This window comes from Pseudophryne corroboree, chromosome 1 (assembly GCF_028390025.1).
Source record: "Pseudophryne corroboree isolate aPseCor3 chromosome 1, aPseCor3.hap2, whole genome shotgun sequence".
Lineage (NCBI taxonomy): Eukaryota > Metazoa > Chordata > Amphibia > Anura > Myobatrachidae > Pseudophryne > Pseudophryne corroboree.
The window spans coordinates 305,097,529-305,124,870 of NC_086444.1; the positions used below are offsets into that span (position 1 = coordinate 305,097,529).

Sequence of the window (27,342 nt, forward strand, 5' to 3'; positions counted from 1 at the left end):
ATGGTAATAATTTAAGGGGCCCCTAGTGTGTGCGCGCCCCAGCGCCACCATCGCTCTTGCCCTGTTGTTAATCCAGCTCTGCCTAGGGCCTGGGTCACTTTTAATTTTCACAGTCCTACTTCCTCCAGGGCTGGAGCCCAGAGGCATTTAAGGTTGACGCTAGAGCAAATTCAAATCGTAGCAGTGGTTACCAGCTGGCTAAAGTTATGGGTTTAATGCCTGCAGCTATTTAATTAGCTAAAACCTGTTAATACATAGACAGGTTTTTTCTTGCAGCTTTGAGGCTGTGAAAAAAAAATCTGTACCTTCTGGGGCTTATCACGTTGAGCAGCGAAACTTTGGGAGTAATTCAGATCTGATCGCTGCTGTGCGTTTTCGCACAGCGGGCGATCAGGTCATAACAGCGTATGCACATTCATTGGCAAGCTCCGCAATCAGATTGTGATGTCACACAGATGCTAAAAGGGAGGGTTAATTTTGAGTAAGAAAAGAAAAATTTGCTATCCCTAATGCACACTGAGTGAAAAATAACAGTGCATGCACCGCAATGCGCTCGCGCATCGGACAACAATGGTCATCGTCAGTCAGTGACGGGATGGTGCGAAAAATCCAAACACACGGGCGTTCGCAAGGTGATTGACAGGAAGAGGCTGTTTGTGGGTGGCAACTGACCGTTTACAGGGAGTGTCCGGAAAAATACAGGCATGCCCAAGTGTTTTCAGGGACGGTGTCTGACGTTAGCTCCGGTCTCGGTCAGCCTGATTCAATCGCACTGGAATAGTAAGTCCTGGGCTGCGCAGAGACTGCACACACAGAATTTTAGCAGCTCAATGTACAGTACACATAGTATTACACGCTTGCATGGCGAAAATACACTCCCACTGTAGGCAGCGACTATCTGAATGCAGGACAGCACAGAGTCAGTGTGAGGACCGCAGGTGTGGCACGCCGAATGCTGAGGGCAGCGCAGTTCCTTTCTCCATGTTCCTCACGAATGTCGGATGTGATAATGTAACACAGCAGGACATCATCACCTTACAGTCATGTGATACCCAGCATTCTGTAAGGAGAGACAATACAATACAGGCCCTCATTCCGAGTTGTTCGCTCGGTATTTTTCATCGCATCGCAGTGAAAATCCGCTTAGTACGCATGCGCAATGTTCGCACTGCGACTGCGCCAAGTAACTTTACTATGAAGAAAGTATTTTTACTCACGGCTTTTTCTTCGCTCCGGCGATCGTAATGTGATTGACAGGAAATGGGTGTTACTGGGCGGAAACACGGCGTTTCAGGGGCGTGTGGCTGAAAACGCTACCGTTTCCGGAAAAAACGCAGGAGTGGCCGGGGAAACGGTGGGAGTGCCTGGGCGAATGCTGGATGTGTTTGTGACGTCAACCAGGAACGACAAGCACTGAAATGATCGCACAGGCAGAGTAAGTCTGGAGCTACTCTGAAACTGCTAAGTAGTTAGTAATCGCAATATTGCGAATACATCGGTCGCAATTTTAAGAAGCTAAGATTCACTCCCAGTAGGCGGCGGCTTAGCGTGTGTAACTCTGCTAAATTCGCCTTGCGACCGATCAACTCGGAATGAGGGCCACACTTTTTATTGTCATTAACAAAACAACAATGAATTGCCAACAAAAATCAAATTAAACACTCCAGCACATTAAAACAAGCAAATATATATTCCCATCATACTCAGATATTATTCTTTGAATAAAGCTTTTGTCAGTGTACAAATTATGAAATATATACGGTCAAGTTATTATGACCACCTCCTACATTTGACATTGGCAGCGCGTAGCCCAAGAAGTACGTCACGTGTCGTGCGCTGGCTTGGTGGGTATATAAGGTGTGCGATAGGCCGTCTGTACACATATCACTTGTTGCTGCTATAGGTAAAAGGGAACAAAAAAGAATGATTATCGGCTTTCGGGACAAGGGTGGCAGTATTTCGGAAACAGCGCAGTTTGTGAAATGTTCACGTGCTGCTGTGGTGAAGGTGTATCGTGACTGGACAAATGGAACCATTGTGAATAGCCGACATGGAAAATGCAGAGCACCACGTGCCATTGATAGTGAGAGGTGAACGTCGGCTACAAATGTGCGTGAGTGCTGACCGACATGCTACAGTGGAGCAGCTCACCGTCAAAATGAACCTGGGGGCTACCAGACGTGTGCCTAAAACAACAATTCAGCGAACGTCTTGCTGCTGTCTGTGCTGCACACATCGGTTACTCTATTAGCTGGTGGCCATAATAATGTGACTGGACCGTGTATATTTTATCATATAACCGGATCTCGCATACATATATACCATGAGACTGAACAGCAAAGTATTACATTAACCCTTACTGCTGTGTGCCAAGATAGCTGCGTATCACTGATCAGCTGATAAATTGTAGCAATAGGTGATTTTCTTGCAGAGATAGAAAATAGCCTAATCGCTGCACATTAATAAATAAAAGGCATCTAAGTATGCCTTGTGTTTTAATTTTAAGAATATTATATTTAGAATATTTAGAGTATTTGTCCCCTGAAAACATACATTTTAAAGGGATACCCGCAAATAATAAGAATTTACTTACCGATAATTCTATTTCTCGGAGTCCGTAGTGGATGCTGGGGTTCCTGAAAGGACCATGGGGAATAGCGGCTCCGCAGGAGACAGGGCACAAAAAGTAAAGCTTTAGGATCAGGTGGTGTGCACTGGCTCCTCCCCCTATGACCCTCCTCCAAGCCTCAGTTAGGATACTGTGCCCGGACGAGCGTACACAATAAGGAAGGATTTTGAATCCCGGGTAAGACTCATACCAGCCACACCAATCACACTGTACAACCTGTGATCTGAACCCAGTTAACAGTATGATAACAGCGGAGCCTCTGAAAAGATGGCTCACAACAATAATAACCCGATTTTTGTAACTATGTACAAGTATTGCAGATAATCCGCACTAGGGATGGGCGCCCAGCATCCACTACGGACTCCGAGAAATAGAATTATCGGTAAGTAAATTCTTATTTTCTCTATCGTCCTAGTGGATGCTGGGGTTCCTGAAAGGACCATGGGGATAATACCAAAGCTCCCAAACGGGCGGGAGAGTGCGGATGACTCTGCAGCACCGAATGAGAGAACTCCAGGTCCTCCTTAGCCAGGGTATCAAATTTGTAGGATTTTATCAACGTGTTTGCCCCTGACTAAATAGCCGCTCGGCAAAGTTGTAAAGCCGAGACCCCTCGGGCAGCCGCCCAAGATAAGCCCACCTTCCTTGTGGAATGGGCATTTACATATTTTGGCTGTGGCAGGCCTGCCACAGAATGTGCAAGCTGAATTGTATTACACATCCAACTAGCAATAGTCTGCTTAGAAGCAAGAGCACCCAGTTTGTTGGGTGCATACAGGATAACAGCAAGTCAGTTTTCCTGACTCCAGCCGTCCTGGAACCTATATTTACAGGGCCCTGACAACATCTAGCAACCTGGAGTCCTCCAAGTCCCTAGTAGGCGCAAGGCACCAAAATAAGCTGGTTCAGGTGAAACACTGACACCACCTTAGGGAGAGAACTGGGGGCGAGTCCGCAGCTCTGCCCTGTCCAAATGGACAACCAGATATGGGCTTTTTTGAGAAAAAAAACCCACCAATTTGACACTCGCCTGGTCCAGGCCAGGGCCAAGAGCATGGTCACTTTTCATGTGAGATGCTTCAAATCCACAGATTTGACTGGTTTTAAACCAATGTGATTTGAGTAATCCCAGAACTACGTTGAGATCCCATAGTGCCACTGGAGGCACAAAAGGGGGTTGTATATGCAATACTCCCTTGACAAACTCCTGGACTTCAGGAACTGAAGCCACTTCTTTCTGGAAGAAAATCGACAGGGCCGAAATTTGAACCTTAATGGACCCCAATTTGAGGCCCATAGACACTCCTGTTTGCAGGAAATGCAGGAATCGACCGAGTTGAAATTTCTTCGTGGGGCCTTTCTGGCCTCACACCACGCAACATATTTTTGCCACATGTGGTGATAATGTTGTGCGGTCACCTCCTTTCTGGCTTTGACCAGGGTAGGAATGACCTCTTCCGGAATGCCTTTTTCCCTTAGGATCCGGCGTTCCACCGCCATGCCGTCAAACGCAGCTGCGGTAAGTCTTGGAACAGACATGGTACTTGCTGAAACAAGTCCCTTCTTAGCGGCAGAGGCCATAAGTCCTCTGTGAGCATCTCTTGAAGTTCCGGGTACCAAGTCCTTCTTGGCCAATCCGGAGCCATGAGTATAGTTCTTACTCCTCTACGTCTTATAAGTCTCAGTACCTTAGGTATGAGAAGCAGAGGATGGAACACATACACCGACTGGTACATCCATGGTGTTACCAGAACGTCCACAGCTATTGCCTGAGGGTCTCTTAACCTGGCGCAATACCTGTCCCGTTTTTTGTTCAGACGGGACGCCATCATGTCCACCTTTGGTATTTCCCAACGGTTTACAATCATGTGGAAAACTTCCCGATGAAGTTTCCATTCTGCCGGGTGGAGGTCGTGCCTGCTGAGGAAGTCTGCTTCCCAGTTTCCATTCCCGGAATGAAACACTGCTGACAGTGCTATCACATGATTTTCCGCCCAGCGAAAAGTCCTTGCAGTTTTTGCCATTGCCCTCCTGCTTCTTGTGCCGCCCTGTCTATTTACGTGGGCGACTGCCGTGATGTTTTTCCCACTGGATCAATACCGGCTGACCTTGAAGCAGAGGTCTTGCTAAGCTTAGAGTATTATAAATTTACCCTTAGCTCCAGTATATTTATGTGGAGAAAAGTCTCCAGACTTGATCACACTCCCTGGAAATTTTTTCCTTGTGTGACTGCTCCCCAGCCTCTCGGGCTGGCCTCCGTGGTCACCAGCATCCAATCCTGAATGCCGAATCTGCGGCCCTCTAGAAGATGAGCACTCTGTAACCACCACAGGAGAGACACCCTTGTCCTTGGATATAGGGTTATCCGCTGATGCATCTGAAGATGCGATCCGGACCATTTGTCCAGCAGATCCCACTGAAAAATTCTTGCGTGAAATCTGCCGAATGGAATTGCTTCGTAGGAAGTCACCATCTTTACCAGGACCCTTGTGCAATGATGCACTGATTTTAGGAGGTTCCTGACTAGCTCGGATAACTCCCTGGCTTTCTCTTCCGGGAGAAACACCTTTTTCTGGACTGTGTCCAGAATCATCCCTAGGCACAGCAGACTTGTCGTCGGGATCAGCTGCGATTTTGGAATATTTAGAATCCACCCGTGCTGTTGTAGCAGTATCCGAGATAGTGCTACTCCGACCTCCAACTGTTCCCTGGACTTTGCCCTTATCAGGAGATCGTCCAAGTAAGGGATAATTAAGACGCCTTTTCTTCGAAGAAGAATCATCATTTCGGCCATTACCTTGGTAAAGACCCGGGGTGCCGTGGACAATCAAAACGGCAGCGTCTGAAACTGATAGTGACAGTTCTGTACCACGAACCTGAGGTACCCTTAGTGAGAAGGGCAAATTTTGGACATGGAGGTAAGCATCCCTGATGTCTCGGGACACTATATAGTCCCCTTCTTCCTGGTTCGTTATCACTGCTCTGAGTGACTCCATCTTGATTTGAACCTTTGTAAGTGTTCAAATTTTTTTTTTTTTTTTTAGATTTAGAATAGGTCTCACCTAGCCTTCTGGCTTCAGTACCACAATATAATGTGGAATAATACCCCTTTTCTTGTTGTAGGAGGGGTAATTTGATTATCACCTGCTGGGAATACAGCTTGTGAATTGTTTCCCATACTGCCTCCTTGTCGGAGGGAGACCTTGGTAAACCAGACTTCAGGAGCCTGCGAAGGGGAAACGTCTCGACATTCCAATCTGTACCCCTGGGATACTACATGTAGGATCCAGGGGTCCTGTACGGTCCCAGCGTCATGCTGAGAGCTTGGCAGAAGCGGTGGAACGCTTCTGTTCCTGGGAATGGGCTGCCTGCTGCAGTCTTCTTCCCTTTCCTCTATCCCTGGGCAGATATGACTCTTATAGGGACGAAAGGACTGAGGCTGAAAAGACGGTGTCTTTTTCTGCAGAGATGTGACTTAGGGTAAAAACGGTGGATTTTCCAGCAGTTGCCGTGGCCACCAGGTCCGATGGACCGACCCCAAATAACTCCTCTTCCTTTATACGGCAATACACCTTTGTGCCGTTTGGAATCTGCATCACCTGACCACTGTCGTGTCCATAAACATCTTCTGGCAGATATGGACATCGCACTTACTCTTGATGCCAGAGTGCAAATATCCCTCTGTGCATCTCGTATATATAGAAAATGCATCCTTTAAATGCTCTATAGTCAATAAAATACTGTCCCTGTCAAGGGTATCAATATTTTTAGTCAGGGAATCCGACCAAGCCACCCCAGCTCTGCACATCCAGGCTGAGGCGATCGCTGGTCGCAGTATAACACCAGTATGTGTGTATATACTTTTTATGATATTTTCCAGCCTCCTGTCAGCCGGCTCCTTGAGGACGGCCCTATCTATAGACGGTACCGCCACTTGTTTTGATAAGCGTGTGAGCGCCTTATCCACCCTAAGGGGTGTTTCCCAACGCGCCCTAACTTCTGGCGGGAAAGGGTATACCGCCCATAATTTTCTATCGGGGGGAACCCACGCATCATCACACACTTCATTTAATTTATCTGATTCAGGAAAAACTACGGTAGTTTTTTCACATCCTACATAATACCCTCTTTTGTGGTACTTGTAGTATCAGAAATATGTAACACCTCCTTCATTGCCCTTAACGTGTGGCCCTAATAAGGAATACGTTTGTTTATTCACCGTCGACACTGGATTCAGTGTCCGTGTCTGTGTCTGTGTCGACCGACTAAAGTAAACGGGCGTTTTAAAACCCCTGACGGTGTTTCTGAGACGTCTGGACCGGTACTAATTGTTTGTCGGCCGTCTCATGTCGTCAACCGACCTTGCAGCGTGTTGACATTATCACGTAATTCCCTAAATAAGCCATCCATTCCGGTGTCGACTCCCTAGAGAGTGACATCACCATTACAGGCAATTGCTCCGCCTCCTCACCAACATCGTCCTCATACATGTCGACACACACGTACCGACACACAGCACACACACAGGGAATGCTCTGATAGAGGACAGGACCCACTAGCCCTTTGGAGAGACAGAGGGAGAGTTTGCCAGCACACACCAAAAACGCTATAATTATATAGGGACAACCTTATATAAGTGTTTTCCCTTATAGCATCTTTTATATATTTCTAACGCCAAATTAGTGCCCCCCCTCTCTGTTTTAACCCTGTTTCTGTAGTGCAGTGCAGGGGAGAGCCTGGGAGCCTTCCCTCCAGTCTTTCTGTGAGGGAAAATGGCGCTGTGTGCTGAGGAGATAGGCCCCGCCCCTTTTTCGGCGGGCTCGTCTCCCGCTCTTTAATGGATTCTGGCAGGGGTTAAATATCTCCATATAGCCCCCGGAGGCTATATGTGAGGTATTTTTAGCCAAAAAAGGTTTTCATTTGCCTCCCAGGGCGCCCCCCTCCCAGCGCCCTGCACCCTCAGTGACTGCCGTGTGAAGTGTGCTGAGAGGAAATGGCGCACAGCTGCAGTGCTGTGCGCTACCTTAAGAAGACTGAGGAGTCTTCTGCCGCCGATTCTGGACCTCTTCTCGTTTCAGCATCTGCAAGGGGGCCGGCGGCGAGGCTCCGGTGACCATCCAGGCTGTACCTGTGATCGTCCCTCTGGAGCTAATGTCCAGTAGCCAAAGAAGCCAATCCATCCTGCACGCAGGTGAGTTCACTTTTTCTCCCCTAAGTCCCTCGTTGCAGTGATCCTGTTGCCAGCAGGACTCACTGTAAAATAAAAAACCTAAGCTAAACTTTTCTAAGCAGCTCTTTAGGAGAGCCACCTAGATTGCACCCTTCTCGGCCGGGCACAAAAATCTAACTGAGGCTTGGAGGAGGGTCATAGGGGGAGGAGCCAGTGCACACCACCTGATCCTAAAGCTTTACTTTTTGTGCCCTGTCTCCTGCGGAGCCGCTATTCCCCATGGTCCTTTCAGGAACCCCAGCATCCACTAGGACGATAGAGAAATTAAGGATACACTGAATGTATGTATGGAAGAACCCTATTTTCTTTTGCACATGCAGTCCCTATAGGTTTCTACAAGGGCCGCTTAATTGCTGAACTTACCAAGCTTGGACCCATTAGCTAATGCCATCTCAGACATTGTAGCCTGTAGCGTACACTCTACAGGTTTTTCTGCAGCACTGCCCACTTTCAGGGGCGGATTGGCCATAGGGCTCACCAGGAAGATTCCTGACAGGCCGATGTGTCTGTGGGGCCTGTTGGGGTATATTCAATTAGGGTCGGATCCATTCCGACACATGCATCTGTCGGAATGGATTCGACAATCCCTATTCAATCTCATCTCAATTCGACTTTTAAAAAGTTGAATTGAGATGAGGGACCGGAGAGGGGGGAGACCAGCGGGGAGAGCCGCGGGCAGAAGAAGGAGAGCAGCACTACAGCAGTGCTGCAGAAGTATGTCTCACAGCCGCCAGATCTCATGGCAGTGTCCACCCGGCTCCAGCAAGCGTGACCTCACTTGCTGGAGCCGGGTGGACGCTGCCGTGAGCGGCGCGGCTGTGAGACATCCTGCTGCAGCGCTGTGCTGTAGCGCTGCTCTCCCCTGTATGCCCGCGGCTGTCCCCCGTCTCCCCATGCCCCCCCCCCCCCCCACACCGCCCCCCCCCCCCCTCCTCCTCTGGGTCCCACTTCTCAGTCCGACATTTTTGTATGTCGGACTGAGATGGTCGGAAACGGGGCCAAATCCTGTTGAATTTGGTCCAGTTCCACTCAAAAGTATGTGAATCGGCAGCTATACCGCCGATTCACGTACTATTCGACAAGTTGAATTCGACGGCAGGGATTGAATAGGTCGAATCACTATTCGACCTTAAAAAGTAGAAAACTGACGTCTTTTCGACAAACTGCAGTTTTCAACCCTAATTGAATATACCCCTTTGTGTGTTGGCATGTGGCCCCACCCCCCACATGAAAGGCAGCACATCTCACTCAGTACACTGCATTGTTCCCTTTCATTCTGTTATTCCATCTCTACGGTACAGCAACTCTGCCATGGCTACACGATATGTTATGTTGTGCTGCAGGGATGCGCTTAAGAATCCGACTGTCGGAATTCCGGACTCTTGTCGGAATTCCGGCCTCTTCTGCTGCAGGGATGCGGTTCCGGCTGTCGGAATCCTAGCTGTTGAAATACCAACACTGGAATCCCGACACCCGTCAAAATCCTGACATCGGAATCCTGACAGAGTCAGGATACCGATGCCGGAACTCCGACAGCCTGGATCCAGACCGTTGTATGTATAGTCGCCGAGCTCGGGTTAGTGCTGGGGGATGAGGTTAGGTTTAGCCGACACCGGGGGGTTAGGGTTAGGCTGCAGGTGGTGGGAGGTTAGGAAAAGGGTATATTAGAATAATCCCTAGGTGGCGCAAATGGTAAAAAGTCCAAAGAAATTACCCGTGTGGGCTAAAGTCCGTTCCTTTTCATACAAGCGAGTTCATATGTAAATCCATCGTCCAAAGATGGTGTATGAAAAAAAAACACAATATATACACAAATGTTCAGTAACAGTCTCTGTGGGTATTCGAGGGATAAAATGTACACCCAGGTTCCTTCAACTATTCAGTACTTGGGATGTGCAGTTCTACTCGTAAGGTCCACCTCAGTGATTCGCATAAATGTACTGCTTACATGCGCTTACTTCTAAGACAATTGTATAAATCACATCAAGGTTTCTTTCACCCATACGAATGTAGTATCCAAAATAATCAAGCACCCACGAGTATATCTCTAGATATATAGGATGCTCACGTGTATGCTTACTTCAAGGTGCAGTGTACTTTCACATCAAAGGTTTCTTTCGATGTTTTCTGCTGTCTTCCTCCTCTATTCCTTCAATTTTACTTCATGCTCAGTGAAAAGCACAAAAAAAACGAAGGAATGTATGAGGGTACGAAAGATTTTTAATAAAATAATTTAAAACAGATATTCGTCACAATAAGTTCTTATAATTGGACAAATGACAATAATATCATGACCAGATAGTGCAACTCCTCAACGTGAGAAAAAAGATGGAAAACCCGGGTATTCTCACCGTTGTATCGTTGAATTCACTGGTAGAAAGTATTCAGCTTCCACATGCTCCACCACCAACGCGTTTCTACTGTATGTAAGTCTTTATCAAGGTGCATGTGGGAACTGATCTAGATGGTATTTAAACCCTGTGTCATTAATTGGCTCCACCCCTTCCTGGGCGGGGATAGTGCAAATGATATAATAAATGGTGAAATAAATCAGGGTTGCATACTGTATATTGTATGCATTAATTAAAACAACCAAAACGGGGGGCTGGATTCAAAATATTCAAAACCGCAGAGGGTAAATTAGCGATTTGCGTTCCACTCCCGGTGGAACGCATGGTGCTTCCGCCGGATATCCGGCCCGGCAGCCTGTGGTGTAGAGGAACGTCAGTATCCACAACGGAACTGACGGAGGAGGATTCTTATGCGTTCCACGTCTCCTGGAACGCAATGAGGACGTTACTATACGTCAATGCCAGAAGCGGAAGTGGCGGATTGTTTACACTCGGTGCGTTCCACTTCTCCTGGAACGCACCGCGGTCACCAACGCACACCTCCGCCCTGGAACAACCTGACATCATGATGGGCTAACAAATTACATGGTTGATAAATCAATAATGCAGTTTATCAAATCCCACTCTATTGGATGGGTAATTTAAAATATAAATATATAACCATAATAAATTAACAAAGTGCATATGCAAATGGCTAGTCCCATAACGGTGTCCCTTATTAAAACGGGACTAGGATCTACCTATTAAGAATAGCTGGCTTTGGAAAATAAATAAAATTGGCATGATTGTGTCCCTAAGTGAATTCCTAGTACACTACATGAACAAAATTAATAATCTGCATAGTGTGATGGGTCTCAATATATAAAAAAGTTGTTCTGGGTAGGAAAGGATGAGAGAGGAGATTCCTTATAGGAACCATTTCGTTTCAAAATCCAAATTGAGGCCCGCCGGATGTAATGTTCCTAATTCAAAGATACTTCTCATTTCTCTTCTTGACAACTGTTCTTCTGTGTCGTTTTTACGCCAATTTCCCTTGATGAGGTGAATTCCACAAAAAGAAATGAGTCCTGATATGGAACACTGATGGATCTCTTTAAAGTGAGCTGACACCCCATGTGTGGTAACACCCTTTTTGATATTCCGTACGTGTTCAGCCATTCGTTCTTTTAATTTTCTAGTTGTTCTCCCGACATATTGTTTTTTTGCAGGAGCATGTAAGCAGATATACGACATTACTGCTATAACAAGTAATGAACTGCCTAATCTGCCTTACTTTTCCTTGTGGGAGGTTAGGGTTAGGCTGTGGACGGGGGGATTAGGGTTAGGCTTCACCAGGGATAGGTTAGGTTTAGGCACTAAGGTGGAAGAGTTAGGGTTAGGCTGCAGGACATGGGGGGGGTTAGGTTTAGTTAACACCGGGGGAAGGTTACAGTTAGGCACTAAGGGAGAGGATAGGGTTAGGCTGCGGGAAGGGAGGGTTAGCATAGTAAACTCAACCCTATCAGGAATTTAAACTTGGGGATGACGGCGTCTGTATTTTGACCGCAGGCATCCCGTCTGGCGGTCATTCATACCAAACCTGTGCCACTTCTACAAAATTTGACTTTTGTTCCCCATCTCTCCCTGATCTCAGACACATCTGCAGCAAAAGACACAAGGAAGGCCACAATTGTGTACAATCAAGCCCTACGAAGAGGGATCTCGCCTCCCTCAATAGACCCGAACCCCTCATCAGACTGCACCCCTATTAGGGCTGCTTCCTTAAATCCCAGAGCATGAAACCCCTGGAAACGAGCATTACCTTTTGCAACGAGCATGGATCCCAGAGCATGAAACCTCTGGCAACAAGCATTACCCTTGGCAACAAGCATGACACCCAGCGCATGAAACCCCTGGAAATGAGCAGGTAATTTAAAAATAATTAGAAGCTTTACTGTAGGGCATAATGTATCACGGGCATTGCGCTGTGTGGCATAATATGGTGCAAAGGGGCATTACTGTGTGGAGCTTAATATGGCCCGTTTTAGCGAGGCCACGCCCTCTCGCGCGCACAAAATATTTTTTTTATGTCTATGGGGGGGGGGGGGGGGGGGTGCATTTGGAATGTCTATTGGGCAGGGAGCACTGGGAGGCAAATTGTCTAGAAATGCCCTGTGACCAGGCATGACAAAACCGCTGAAAAACTATAAACTAAATGCCCACAGCTTATGATAAATGATCCCTTTGCAGGGGTGGATTTAGGGGTGAGGGCGCCCCTAGGCACAACAGTAGTGGCCGCCTCCCCACCCCTTCCTAATTTTAGTATTTTAATTGATTGGTTATAAGCCCTCATTTGATGACAATTTAATAGAATGGTAAAAAAAACACTAACAATGACTTTAAAAAAAAATTATGTATACATATTACTAAGTAGGACAGCGTACAGGGGCAGTATGTGCATGTCTTACCCATGTACACTTCATTCAAGATGGAGTAAAACGATATGTAAGTGCGCAGTCAGCAGCAGCTGGTAAGGGGATGGTCAGATCCCCGAATATATTAGAAATAAGAACAGAGAGTACCAGCGCTGGCTGTAAAGATTCTAAAAAGACGGTTTGCTGAATAAAATAACAATTTATTAAACCATTAAAAAAAACAGAAATAAATTCCTGGTATTATTCTTAATAACACTTTTGATTATAAATTCCCCCTGGGTATAATCACTTTTGTATCCACTCTCCTCTGGGACATATATAGTTACGGCTAGGACAGTCTCCAGATGGCATTCACTGTAGCAGAAGATAGTTACCAGTTCCACAATGGAGGTGTGTGATGGTATCAGCTTTAGGAAGAGTCCATTGCTAGCTGGGTTTGTGGATCCGGTCTTTTATCTTTGTTTGGATGAATATCCCAGTGATAGGAGCAGTGTCCAATAGGTGCCGAAGATGTCAAGGTCCCAATATACCGGAGAGTGATGCCCGGGTGGGTAGACAGGCTCAACGCGTTTCGCTGGCAACAGGGTGATCCAGCTTCCTGAGAAAGCTGGATCATACTGTTGCCAGCGAAACGCGTTGAGCCTGTCTACCCACCCGGGCATCACTCTCCGGTATATTGGGACCTTGACATCTTTGGCACCTATTGGACACTGCTCCTATCACTGGGATATTCATCCAAACAAAGATAAAAGACCGGATCCACAAACCCAGCTAGCAATGGACTCTTCCTAAAGCTGATGCCATCACACACCTCCATTGTGGAACTGGTAACTATCTTCTGCTACAGTGAATGCCATCTGGAGACTGTCCTAGCCGTAACGATATATGTCCCAGAGGAGAGTGGATACAAAAGTGATTATACCCAGGGGGAATTTATAATCAAAAGTGTTATTAAGAATAATACCAGGAATTTATTTCTGTTTTTTTTAATGGTTTAATAAATTGTTATTTTATTCAGCAAACCGTCTTTTTAGAATCTTTACAGCCAGCGCTGGTACTCTCTGTTTTCATTCAAGATGGAATTTGGTACAGTACAGTGGAAATATTTAGCAGTTACTGGTATTTTTACACAGGCATCCAAATGCCGTCCCCAAACATATGCCGCCCCTAGGCACATGCCTATTGGGAAATTCACCACCGCCCCTTTGAGCAGAAAAAATTAGCAATATTGCTACTGTGAGGACTTTTCAGCCTTATGGTAGGTAAAACATTGCTTATTTTTGTAGCGCCCGTACGTGGCACTCACAGAAAACAATTACCTTTTAAACACTCACATCCAATGGAAGCCCACAGCTGATTGAATGAGTCTCCATATGTTTTGCAAGAGCAAAAAAAAACGTGTGACAGTGGGTCGTAATACTAATCTCTGACCTGACAGCAGAGCACCATGGGGGTCATTCCGAGTTGATCGCTCGCTAGTTATTTTTTACAGCGCAGCCATGAGATAGTCGCCGCCTATGGGGGAGTGTATTTTTGCTTTGCAAGTGTGCGAACGCTTGTGCAGCCGAGCGGTACAGAAACATTTTGTACAGTTTCTGAGTAGGTCTGAATTTACTCAGCTGCTGCGATCACTTCAGCCCGTCTGGGAATTGACGTCAGACACCAGCCCTGCAAACGCTTGGACACGCCTTCGTTTTTCCAACCACTCCCTGAAAACAGTTAGTTGACACCCATAAACGCCTTCTTCCTGTCAATCCTCTTGCGATCGGCTGTGCGAATGGATTCGTCGTTAAATCCATAGGCCAGCACCAATCCGCTTTGTACCCATACGACGCGCCTACGCATTGCGGTGCATATGCAGTTTTGCCGAGTTTTGAATTGATCGCAGCGCTGCAAAAAATAGCTAGCATGCGATCAACTCGGACTGACCTCCCCCCCCACCCCCCCATTTCCTGTCAACAACAGGTTGTGTCAGAACTACTTGTGCAGTAGTTATTGGAATTACCAGTGTAAGTGATGCCGATGACGTCAAGGCGGCTGTCAGTGGTTGGCGGAAGTAAGAGTAACACGGGTGCTGGTTGGCAGGAGTAAGGCGACAAGTTGCTGTAACGCAGTATTGTGGGAAAGTGCCGGTGACGCCCTCTGTCGCAGAGAGTGCTGCTGCTTGCACTGTCTCCGGGAGGCTCCCTCCCTCGTTTCCCGGCGGTGCGTAAGATGATCCGGGCGAACGTGCAGCACTAAGGCCGCGGTGGGCAAATGCTCTCGGAGCTCAGTCCTGTGCCACAGAGGTCCCGCCCGCGTCCCCAGCAGCAGGAGGCGAAGGAGGAGGAGTTGTCCTACCCGGAGTGGATTAGCCGGAGTTACGTGGAGCTCATGAGTCTGGACGAGCACTCGATGCAGGCGCTGTCCTGGAGGAAGCTCTACCTGAGCCGGGCCAAACTCAAAGCCTCCAGCCGCACCTCGGCGCTGCTCTCCGGATTCGCCATGGTAAGAGGAGCCCAGAGCTCAAGGTTACCGCTGTCATGCTGTCTCCCGGCCGCTGAGGCACGCACTCCGGTTACCGGGGATCAGCAGCGCTCTGCACCAGTATAATAATATTGTACTGTGCGTGCAGGAAATCTCACAGAGTGAGAAGGTTCTGATGGAATCTCACAGTCATTGCTTTAGTACATGTGTGCGCTATGCTACTCTCAGGAGGGAAGGCGACAGGTACAGTATATACAGAAGGATGCAAGTGTCCACAGGTCTGCTGATTCTTTATAGACTCAGGTCCTGGCCCATCACTCTGCTCTTGTCCCGATTTAATTTTTTTTCTTCAAGTTTTTCTTGGAAATTTGATCCCAATTGTGAACTTTCCTTGGAAACTGATAGTTAAATTTTTCATTTATATTTACTTGTAATGATGACTAAAGAAAGTGATGACCATCTACACGGTGTTTGGAAAGTCACTGCATTTACGTTTATTTATAACACACGTTTCAATATATTATACATGATGTAAACACGAATGATAATTATAACTATGTTGAAAATGACCACCGATCGCATCAAGACAGGCCTCAAACCTTTTTATATTGTTTCTAAACACCTATATATACATAACTGCGCAGTGACTTTCCGAAAACCCTGTATTAAACCTTGTTAAATGTTATTCATCATTTTATATACTTCTTCTGAAGCACAATTTTTGTTAGGGATATTTGAGATATTGAGATTTATTCTGTAGGATTCACTGAAGTTTCCGGGTTCTTTAAACTCCGAGAAGTTTAGCTTGTGTTCGCTAACACCATCACTGTCTTCAGGTGCTAATAGCTTGTTCTGTCTAGAGAGAGAATACATGCCTGGATAGGAGTCTCTTGATCCCTTCCTCCTTTTATCCTTTGTACTTGCCATCTATGGGATACGGTTATGTGACCGGCGGTCACTTTACCGACGCTGGAATCCTGCCTGGTGGAAAGCCAAACAGTCGGCATGCCGTCTGACGGGTGCTATTCACACCCGTGGGTGTCCACAACACCCATAGATTGGGAATAAAACCTATGGCGAGTGCAGCAAGCCTGCAAGGGCCATTGTTGTGCTCGCCCCCCTCGCCGGGCAATCTAAACACCGTGATCCCGGTGTCTGTATGGTGACCAGTGGTTTCCGAACCGCCGGTCACCCATACCCAACCCCCATACACCCCATAAAGCCAGTCTTGGCAGTCACTCTGCTGAAACTCTTCACTAGGACAGAATCTTATCAGATGCACTGCCCTGGCACCAATGTCTTAATAAATTGTCCCTGAAGGAGAAAAATAATGAAACCTGATAAATATGCTCCTTAGTTGGCTGGGCATCCTGTACCCAGTTCTTGCTGTTGAGCCTCTGCATAGTTTGGGATTATGAAATGCAAGTATTAATATACGAGGGTATTTCAAGTCTTGCATAGCTCTTGCTCCTCACAGCAAGATTTAGGGGTATATGTATTAATAATCGAGGAACTGCCACTATTATTAACACCCTGTATCGTAGCGGATATTTTACTTTTAAATGAAAATATCCCTGCTATGTACGTAGGGAAACCCAAGGGGCAGCGGCAGCGATAACCACTGTCCCTGCGAGTTACTTCCCCGGCATTGTGGAGGAGTTTCCCACAAATGTGTACCAGTGTCGGTTTCCATGATTGGTGGCGGTGCTGGTTGGAGATCTTTCTCCCGCTACTGTGCCTCCATAAGCTAAAATGAGTTTACACCATCTTCCGATGGTGTAAACTTATGTGGCTAAAGGTTTTCTTTTCAGGGTTTACTACATAGGGGTTAGATCCTAGTCCTCATTGCTAATAATGGGGACTGCAATCTGTAGTGCTAATTTTATGGGGGGAAAATCTTGATACATAGGCATCTTAGACTTTGAAATAGTACAAACTAAATGATATCTTTATTGTACAGAGAGTTCTGGGAACTAATGAATATTGCATGCACTAAACAGTGTTTTGTTTTTGTTGTTTTTAAACGTTGCCATCCTGTTCCATGTGAAGTTATTGTACAGAATGATTTCCTTCATGAACTTAAGGTCACTTGAGTAGAAACTTAGTTTTTCAAAACCTATTTTAAACAGAAGTCATTATATTCTAAGGGAAGTGTAACAATCTGAAGCTACTGTACTTTTAATTTTTTTTATCATTATTTTAAACAGGATATCCTTCATGACCCATACATAACTTGTTTTGCACCATTTCTTAGAATTGTTTGAGTAAAAATAACCTGTGAATAGAATTAAATGAGATCATATACTTTAGCACTTTTTCTATGCATTTAACTTTTTCTTCTCTTGACCTTATTTTCTTTGCCGATATGTGGCACAGTAACTAAGGACGTGGCGTAGCCAGAACTTTGTGGGCCCCATAGCAACATTTTGAAGGGGACCCTGTCCCAGTGCTTTTAGAGAGACACCTCTCCGCAGCAGTTAATGTTATGCCCAGTATTTGTGCCTTAGTTCATTTACTGAACCATAGTAGTACATTAGTTCATGTTATGCCCCATAGCAGTAGTGCCCTAGTTGATATTATGTAACACTGTAGGGCTGCCATCACACATAATGCAACACAGTATCCCCAATTATCATTATTACATACAATGTCTCCAGTTCATATTATACAAAGTTACAGTGCCCCAGTTCATTTTATACCACATTACAATGAGCAGCTCTGTGGCATAACTAGATATATTGTAGACCCAAGGCAAAATTTTGTAATAGCCCCTATGTACCAACCCATGATGAAAAATGTATTTCTCGGACGTCCTAGTGGATGCTGGGAACTCCGTAAGGACCATGGGGAATAGACGGGCTCCGCAGGAGACTGGGCACTCTAAAAGAAAGATTAGGTACTATCTGGTGTGCACTGGCTCCTCCCTCTATGCCCCTCCTCCAGACCTCAGTTAGATTTCTGTGCCCGGCCGAGCTGGATGCACACTAGGGGCTCTCCTGAGCTCCTAGAAAGAAAGTATATGTTAGGTTTTTTATTTTACAGTGAGACCTGCTGGCAACAGGCTCACTGCAACGAGGGACTAAGGGGAGAAGAAGCGAACCCAACTGCTTGCAGCTAGCTTGGGCTTCTTAGGCTACTGGACACCATTAGCTCCAGAGGGATCGACCGCAGGACCCGTCCTTGGTGTTCGTTCCCGGAGCCGCGCCGCCGTCCCCCTTACAGAGCCAGAAGCATGAAGATGGTCCGGAAAATCGGCGGCAGAAGACTTTAGTCTTCACCAAGGTAGCGCACAGCACTGCAGCTGTGCGCCATTGCTCCTCATACACACTTCACACTCCGGTCACTGAGGGTGCAGGGCGCTGGGGGGGGGCGCCCTGAGCAGCAATAAAAACACCTTGGCTGGCAAAATAATCACAATATATAGCCCCAGAGGCTATATATGTGATAATTACCCCTGCCAGAATCCATAAAAAAGCGGGAGAAAAGTCAGCGAAAAAGGGGCGGAGCTATCTCCCTCGGCACACTGGCGCCATTTTCTCTTCACAGTGTAGCTGGAAGACAGCTCCCCAGGCTCTCCCCTGTAGTTTTCAGGCTCAAAGGGTTAAAAAGAGAGGGGGGGCACTAAATTTAGGCGCAATATTGTTTATACAAGCAGCTATTGGGGAAAATTCACTCAGTGATAGTGTTTATCCCTACATTATATAGCGCTCTGGTGTGTGCTGGCATACTCTCTCTCTGTCTCCCCAAAGAGCTGTGTGGGGTCCTGTCCTCAGTCAGAGCATTCCCTGTGTGTGTGCGGTGTGTCGGTACGGCTGTGTCGACATGTTTGATGAGGAGGCTTATGTGGAGGCGGAGCAGATGCCGATAAATGGGATGTCGCCCCCTGTGGGCCGACACCAGAGTGGATGGATAGGTGGAAGGTATTAACCGACAGTGTCAACTCCTTACATAAAAGGCTGGATGACGTAACAGCTATGGGACAGCAGGCTTCTCAGCCCGCGCCTGCCCAGGCGTCTCAAAGGCCATCAGGGGCTCAAAAACGCCGGCTCCCTCAGATGGCAGACACAGATGTCGACACGGAGTCTGACTCCAGTGTCGACGAGGTTGAGACATATACACAATCCACTAGGAACATCCGTTACATGATCCCGGCAATAAAAAATGTGTTACACATTTCTGACATTAACCCAAGTACCACTAAAAAAGGGTTTTATGTTTGGGGAGAAAAAGCAGGCAGTGTTTTGTTCCCCCATCAAATGAGTGAATGAAGTGTGAAAAAGCGTGGGTTCCCCCGATAAGAAACTGGTAATTTCTAAAAAGTTACTGATGGCGTACCTTTTCCCGCCAGAGGATAAGTTACGCTGGGAGATATCCCCTAGGGTGGATAAGGCGCTCACACGTTTGTCAAAAAAGGTGGCACTGCCGTCTTAGGATACGGCCACTTTGAATGTACCTGCTGATAAAAAGCAGGAGGCTATCCTGAAGTCTGTATTTACACACTCAGGTACTAGACTGAGACCTGCAGATAGTGCTGCTGCAGCGTGGTCTGTAACCCTGTCAAACAGGGATACTATTTTGCGAACATAAGTCGTCGTCTTATATATGAGGGATGCACAGAGGGATATTTTGCCGGCTGGCATCCAGAATTAATGCAATGGCCATTCTGTCAGGAGGGTATTAGAGACCCGACACTGGACAGGTGATGCTGACTTTAAAAGGCACATAGAGCCTTATAAGGGTGAGGAATTGTTTGGGGATGGTCTCTGGGACCTCGTATCCACAGCAACAGCTGGAAAATTTTTTTTTTTTTTTACCTCAGCCTAAGAAAGCACTGTATTATCAGGTACAGTCCTTTCGACTTCAGAAAAGCAAGCGGGTCAAAGGCGCTTCCTTTCTGCACAGAGACGAGGGAAGAGGGAAAAAGCTGCACCAGTCAGCCAGTTCCCAGAATCAAAATTCTTCCCCCGCTTCCTCTGAGTCCACCGCATGACGCGGGGGCTCCACAGGCGTAGCCAGGTACGGTGGGGGGCCGCCTCAAAAATTTCAGCGATCAGTGGGCTCGCTCACAGGTGGATCCCTGGATCCTTCAAGTAGTATCTCAGGGGTACAGGCTGGAATTCGAGGCGTCTCCCCCCCGCCGTTTCCTCAAATCTGCCTTGCCGACAACTCCCTCAGGCAGGGAGGCTGTGCTAGAGGCAATTCACAAGCTGTATTCCCAGCAGGTGATAGTCAAGGTGCCCCTACTTCAACAAGGACGGGGTTACTATTCCACACTGTTTGTGGTACCGAAACCGGACGGTTCGGTGAGACCCATTTTAAATTTGAAGTCCTTGAACACATACATAAAAAAATTCAAGTTCAAGATGGAATCGCTCAGGGCGTTTATTGCAAGCCTGGAGGAGGGGGATTACATGGTATCCCTGGACATCAAGGATGCTTACCTACATGTCCCCATTTACCATCCTCACCAGGATTACCTCAGATTTGTGGTACAGGATTGCCATTACCAATTCCAAACACTGCCGTTTGGACTGTCCACGGCACCGAGGGTCTTTACCAAGGTAATGGCAGAAATGATGATACTCCTTCGAAAAAAGGGAGTTTTTAATTATCCCGTACTTGGACGATCTCCTTATAAAGGCGAGGTCCATGGAGCAGTTGTTGGTCGGAGTAGCACTATCTCGGGAAGTGCTACAACAGCACGGATGGATTCTATACATTCCAAAGTCACAGCTGGTTCCTACCACACGCCTGCTGTTCCTGGGGATGGTTCTGGACACAGAACAGAAAAAAAGTGTTTCTCCCGCAGGAGAAAGCCAAGGAGCTGTCATCTCTAGTCAGAGACCTCCTGAAACCAAAACAGGTATCGGTGCATCACTGCACACGAGTCCTGGGAAAAATGGTAGCTTCTTATGAAGCAAAATTCCATTCGGCAGGTTCCATGCAAGAACCTTTCAATGGGACCTCTTGGACAAGTGGTCGGAATCGCATCTTCAGATGCATCGGCTGATACCCTGGTCCTTGGAGACAGGGTTATCTCTACTGTGGTGGCTGCAGAGTGCTCATCTTCAAGAGGGCCGCAGATTCGGCATACAGGACTGGGTCCTGGTAACCACGGATGCCAGCCTTCGAGGCTGGGGGGCAGTCACACAGGGAAGAAATTTCCAAGGACTTTGGTCAAGTCAGGAGTCGTCCCTACACATAAATATTCTGGAGCTGAGGGCCATTTACAATGCCCTAAGTCTGGCAAGGCCTCTGCTTCAAAACCAGCCGGTACTGATCCAATCAGACAACATCACGGCAGTCGCCCATGTAAACCGACAGGGCGGCACAAGAAGCAGGATGGCGATGGCAGAAGCCACAAGGATTCTCCGATGGGCGGAAAATCACGTCTTAGCACTGTCAGCAGTGTTCATTCCGGGAGTGGACAACTGGGAAGCAGACTTCCTCAGCGGACACGACCGACACCCGGGAGAGTGGGGACTTCATCCAGAAGTCTTCCAACTGTTGGTGAACCGTTGGGAAAGGCCACAGGTGGACATGATGGCGTCCCGCCTAAACAAAAAACTAGATATTGCGCCAGGTCAAAGGACCCTCAGGCAATAGCTGTGGACGCTCTAGTGACACCGTGGGTGTACCAGTCGGTTTATGTATCCCTCCTCTGCCTCTCATACCAAAGGTACTGAGAATAATAAGAAAACGAGGAGTAAGAACGATACTCGTGGTTCCGGATGGGCCAAGAAGAGCTTGGTACCCAGAACTTCAAGAAATAATATCAGAGGACCCATGGCCTCTACCGCTCAGACAGGATCTGCTACAGCAGGGGCCCTGTCTGTTCCAAGACTTACCGCGGCTGCGTTGGACGGCATGGCGGCTGAATTCCGGATCCTAAAGCAAAAGGGCATTCCGGAGGAAGTCATTCCTACGCTGATAAAAGCCAGGAAAGAAGTAACCGCAAACCATTATCACCGTATTTGGCGAAAACATGTTGCGTGGTGTGAGGCCAGGAAGGCCCCAACAGAGGAATTTCAGCTGGGTCGTTTTCTGCACTTCCTACAGTCAGGAGTGACTATGGGCCTAAATTTGGGTTCCATTAAGGTCCAGATTTCGGCTGTCGATTTTCTTCCAGAAAGAACTGGCTTCACTGCCTGGAGTTCAGACATTTGTAAAGGGAGTGCTACATATTCAGCCCCTTTTTTGTGCCTTCTGTGGCACCTTGGGATCTCAACGTGGTGTTGAGTTTCTTAAAATCACTTTGGTTTGAGCCACTTAAAACTGTGGATTTGAAATATCTCACGTGGAAAGTGGTCATGTTATTGGCCTTGGCTTCGGCCAGGCGTGTGTCAGAATTGGCGGCTTTGTCATGTAAAAGCCCTTATCTGATTTTCCATATGGATAGGGCAGAATTGAGGACTCGTCCCCAGTTTCTCCCTAAGGTGGTATCAGCTTTTCACTTGAACCAACCTATTGTAGTGCCTGCGGCTACTAGGGACTTGGAAGATTCCAAGTTACTGGACGTAGTCGGGGCCTTAAAAATTTATATTTCCAGGACGGCTGGAGTCAGGAAAACTGACTCGTTTTTTATCCTGTAGGCACCCAACAAAATAGGTGCTCCTGTTCCTAAGCAGACTATTGCTCGCTGAATTTGTAGCACAATTCAGCTGGAGCATTCTGCGGCTGGATTGCCGCATCCTAAATCAGTAACAGCCCATTCCACGAGGAAAGTGGGCTCATCTTGGGCGGCTGCCCGAGGGGTCTCGGCTTTACAACTTTGCCGAGCTGCAACTTGGTCAGGGGCAAACACGTTTGCTAAATTCTACAAATTTGATACCCTGGCTGAGGAGGACCTTGAGTTCTCTCATTCGGTGCTGCAGAGTCATCCGCACTCTCCCGCCCGTTTGGGAGCTTTGGTATAATCCCCATGGTCCTTACGGAGTTCCCAGCATCCACTAGGACGTCAGAGAAAATAAGATTTTACTCACCGGTAAATCTATTTCTCGTAGTCCGTAGTGGATGCTGGGCGCCCATCCCAAGTGCGGATTGTCTGCAATACTTGTATATAGTTATTGCCTAACTAAAGGGTTATTGTTGAGCCATCTGTTGAGAGGCTCAGTTATATTTCATACTGTTGACTGGGTATAGTATCACGAGTTATACGGTGTGATTGGTGTGGCTGGTATGAGTCTTACCCGGGATTCAAAATCCTTCCTTATTGTGTCAGCTCTTCCGGGCACAGTATCCTAACTGAGGTCTGGAGGAGGGGCATAGAGGGAGGAGCCAGTGCACACCAGATAGTACCTAATCTTTCTTTTAGAGTGCCCAGTCTCCTGCGGAGCCCGTCTATTCCCCATGGTCCTTACGGAGTTCCCAGCATCCACTACGGACTACGAGAAATAGATTTACCGGTGAGTAAAATCTTATTATAACACACATAACTGTGACAGGGGCGGTGGACCCCTCTCAGCTCTGGGCCCCATAGCAGTTGCACTTCCTGCACCTATGGTAGCTACGCCCTTGACGTGCATTCATCTCAGTGAGAGCTCATTGTAAATGCAATGACATTTACAGTATTTTTCCTATGCATTTCGCATGGTCAAAACTTTCTGCTTTGTAATCCCCATATTTAATAAAAATGTTGAACACATGTTTTAACTTTGTTGAATGCCGCTGTGTGTATATAGCCTTAGCTGTTTATTTAGTATTATTCCTCATACTTCGCACCACCCTACGGAACAATACATGTCATTTAGCTGCTACACAAGCCTCATCATAAACCACACATCCTCTGTGCCGAGTCACATATCTGGGCCAAACATTTTCTATGTGCCCATTGTCAAACCATAAGCAGTCACTGGATTCCTGCCTTTAACGGTTTTACCCTACAAAATAGAATGCATTCATTTATAACTTCCTGATAGTCTCACTCAGTATTGTGAATCAACTGATCATTCAAATATAGTATTGCCGACATGGCATATAGCGTTGGGTATTCGCCGGTTACAATACTGATGGCGGGATCCTGGCTGTCGGATGGCCGGCGGGTGTCACCATCGGGATTTTCAGATCGATATCTGTATTGTGACCGCTGGTCACATAAACGTTATCCGGCATATATACATTCTTTTATTGCATTTCATTGGAACAATTTCCCTTGATGTACATCAAAATTTATTGTATTTTATGCCACAAATTCAACTGTCCAAAGTTGTAGCTGGTTTTCTTGTGTATTACTGAAAGTGCATAGTGGTTCATGTTTTACTAAGAAACAAATTTCTCTAACGTCCTAGTGGATGCTGGAGACTCCGTAAGCACCATGGGGAATAGACGGGCTCCGTAGGAGACAGGGCACTTTAAGAAAGAATTAGGATACTGGTGTGCACTGGCTCCTCCCTCTATGTTACTCCTCCAGACCTCAGTTTGAATTTGTGCCCGGACGAGCTGGGTGCACCTTAGTGAGCTCTCCTGAGCTTGCTAGGAAAGAAAGTATTTTGTTAGGATTTTTTATTTTCAGAGAGATCTGCTGGCAACAGACTCTCTGCTACGTGGGACTGAGGGGAGAGAAGCAGCCCTACTCACTTGGAGATAGGTCCTGCTTCTTAGGCTACTGGACACCATTAGCTCCAGAGGGATCGTACACAGGAACGCACCCTTGGTCGTCCGATCCCGGAGCCGCGCCGCCGTCCCCCTCGCAGAGCCAGAAGACAGAAGCCGGCGTGAGAAGCAAGAAGACTTCAAAATCGGCGGCAGATGACTCCAGTCTTCATATGAGGTAGCGCACAGCACTGCAGCTGTGCACCATTGCTCCCACACTAAACCCACACACTCCGGTCACTGTAGGGTGCAGGGGGGGGGGGGCGCCCTGGGCAACAATTGGGAACCTCTTGGCAAAAAGCAGCATATATACATTTGGGCACTGTATATATGCATGAGCCCCCGCCATTATTTTACACACAAAACGCGGGACAGAAGCCCGCCGCTGAGGGGGCGGGGCTTCTTCCTCAGCACTCACCAGCGCCATTTTCTCTCCACAGCTCCGCTGAGAGGAAGCTCCCCAGGCTCTCCCCTGCAGAATCACGGTAGAAAGAGGGTAAAAAGAGAGGAGGGGCACATAAATTTAGCGCAAAAACAGTATATACAGCAGCTACTGGGTTAACACTAAGTTACTGTGTGATTCCTGGGTAATATAGCGCTGGGGTGTGTGCTGGCATACTCTCTCTCTCTGTCTCTCCAAAAGGCCTTGTGGGGGAACTGTCTTCAAATAGAGCATCCCCTGTGTGTGTGGTGTGTCGGTACGCTTGTGTCGGCAGGTTTGACGAGGAAGGCTATGTGGAAACAGAGCGGGTACAAATGAATGTGGGGTCGCCGCCGACGGCGCCGACACCCGATTGGGTGGATATGTGGAAGGTTTTAAATGATAATGTTAATTCCTTGCATAAAAGGTTGGATAAAGCTGAAGCCTTGGGACAGTCGGGGTCTCAACCCATGCCTGATCCTACAGCGCAGAGGCCGTCAGGGTCTCAGAAGCGCCCACTATCCCAAATTGTTGACACAGATATCGACACGGATTCTGACTCCAGTGTCGATGACGATGATGCAAAGTTGCAGCCTAAAATGGCTAAGGCCATCCGCTACATGATTATAGCAATGAAAGATGTGTTACGCATCACAGAGGAAACCCCAGTCCCTGACGAGGGTTTATATGTCTGGGGAAAAAAGGCAAGAGGTGACCTTTCCCCCTTCACATGAGTTAAATGAGTTATGTGAAAAGGCTTGGGAATCTCCAGATAGAAAACTGCAGATTTCCAAACGGATGCTTATGGCGTATCCTTTCCCTCCAACGGACAGGTTACGCTGGGAAGCCTCCCCTAGGGTAGACAAAGCTTTAACACGCTTATCCAAGAGGGTAGCCCTGCCGTCACAGGATACGGCTACCCTAAAAGATGCTGCGGATAGAAAGCAGGAGGGTATCCTGAAGTCCATTTATACACATTCAGGTACCCTACTAAGGCCGGCAATTGCGTCGGCCTGGATGTGTAGTGCTGTAGCAGCATGGACAGATACCTTATCTGAGGAACTTGATACCTTGGACAAGGATACTATAGTACTGACCCTGGGGCATATAAAAGACGCTGTCCTATATATGAGAGATGCCCAAAGAGACATTAGCCTACTGGGCTCTAGAATAAATGCAATGTCGATTTCTGCCAGAAGGGTCCTCTGGACTCGGCAATGGACAGTCGATGCCGACTCAAAAAGGCACATGGAGGTTTTACCTTACAAGGGTGAGGAATTGTTTGGGGACGGTCTCTCGGACCTGGTCTCCACAGCTACGGCTGGAAAGTCAAATTTTTTGCCATATATTCCCTCACAACCTAAGAAAGCACCGTATTACCAAATGCAGTCCTTTCGATCACAAAAAGGCAAGAAAGTCCGAGGGGCGTCCTTTCTTGCCAGAGGCAGGGGTAGAGGAAAGAAGCTGCACAATACAGCTAGTTCCCAGGAACAGAAGTCCTCCCCGGCTTCCACTAAATCCACCGCATGACGCTGGGGCTCCACAGGCGGAGCCAGGCCCGGTGGGGGCGCGTCTCCGAAATTTCAGCCACAAGTGGGTTCACTCACAGGTGGATCCCTGGGCTATAGAGATTGTGTCTCAGGGATACAAGCTGGAATTCGAAGTGATGCCCCCTCACCGTTACCTAAAATCGGCCCTGCTAGCTTCCCATAGAGAGGGAAATAGTGTTAGCTGCAATTCACAAATTGTATCTCCAGCAGGTGGTGGTAAAGGTTCCCCTCCTTCAACAGGGAAGGGGTTACTATTCGACAATGTTTGTGGTACCGAAACCGGACGGTTCGGTCAGACCCATATTGAATTTAAAATCCCTGAACATATACCTGAAAAGGTTCAAGTTCAAGATGGAATCGCTCAGAGCGGTCATCGCAAGCCTGGAGGAGGGGGATTTTATGGTGTCTCTGGCCATAAAAGATGCTTACCTTCATGTCCCCATTTATCCACCTCATCAGGAGTACCTCAGATTTGTGGTACAGGATTGTCATTACCAATTCCAGACGTTGCCGTTTGGTCTGTCCACGGCACCGAGAATATTTACCAAGGTAATGGCAGAAATGATGGTGCTCCTGCGAAAGCAAGGAGTCACAATTATCCCATACTTGGACGATCTCCTCATAAAGGCGAGGTCCAGAGAGCAGTTGCTGATCAGCGTAGCACGCTCTCGGGAAGTGTTACAACAGCAC

At 47.4% G+C, this 27,342-nt stretch overlaps 2 protein-coding genes across 2 annotated transcripts in view; one reads left to right on the forward strand and one right to left on the reverse strand.

Annotated features, from left to right (window-relative positions):
• The window catches only part of LOC135066524 (uncharacterized), a 53,526-nt gene extending 38,813 nt beyond the window's left edge, over positions 1-14,713 (reverse strand). The window contains exon 1 of the mRNA XM_063964440.1: positions 14,630-14,713. The gene's annotated coding sequence lies outside the window, so the exon portion shown is untranslated. The remainder of the gene's footprint in view (positions 1-14,629) is intronic.
• Positions 14,714-14,880: 167 nt separating this feature from the next.
• LOC135066540 (calcium release-activated calcium channel protein 1-like) overlaps positions 14,881-27,342 on the forward strand; it is a 73,811-nt gene continuing 61,349 nt past the window's right edge. The window contains exon 1 of the mRNA XM_063964441.1: positions 14,881-15,111. Within this exon, the coding sequence (XP_063820511.1) occupies positions 14,881-15,111 (231 nt within the window). The remainder of the gene's footprint in view (positions 15,112-27,342) is intronic.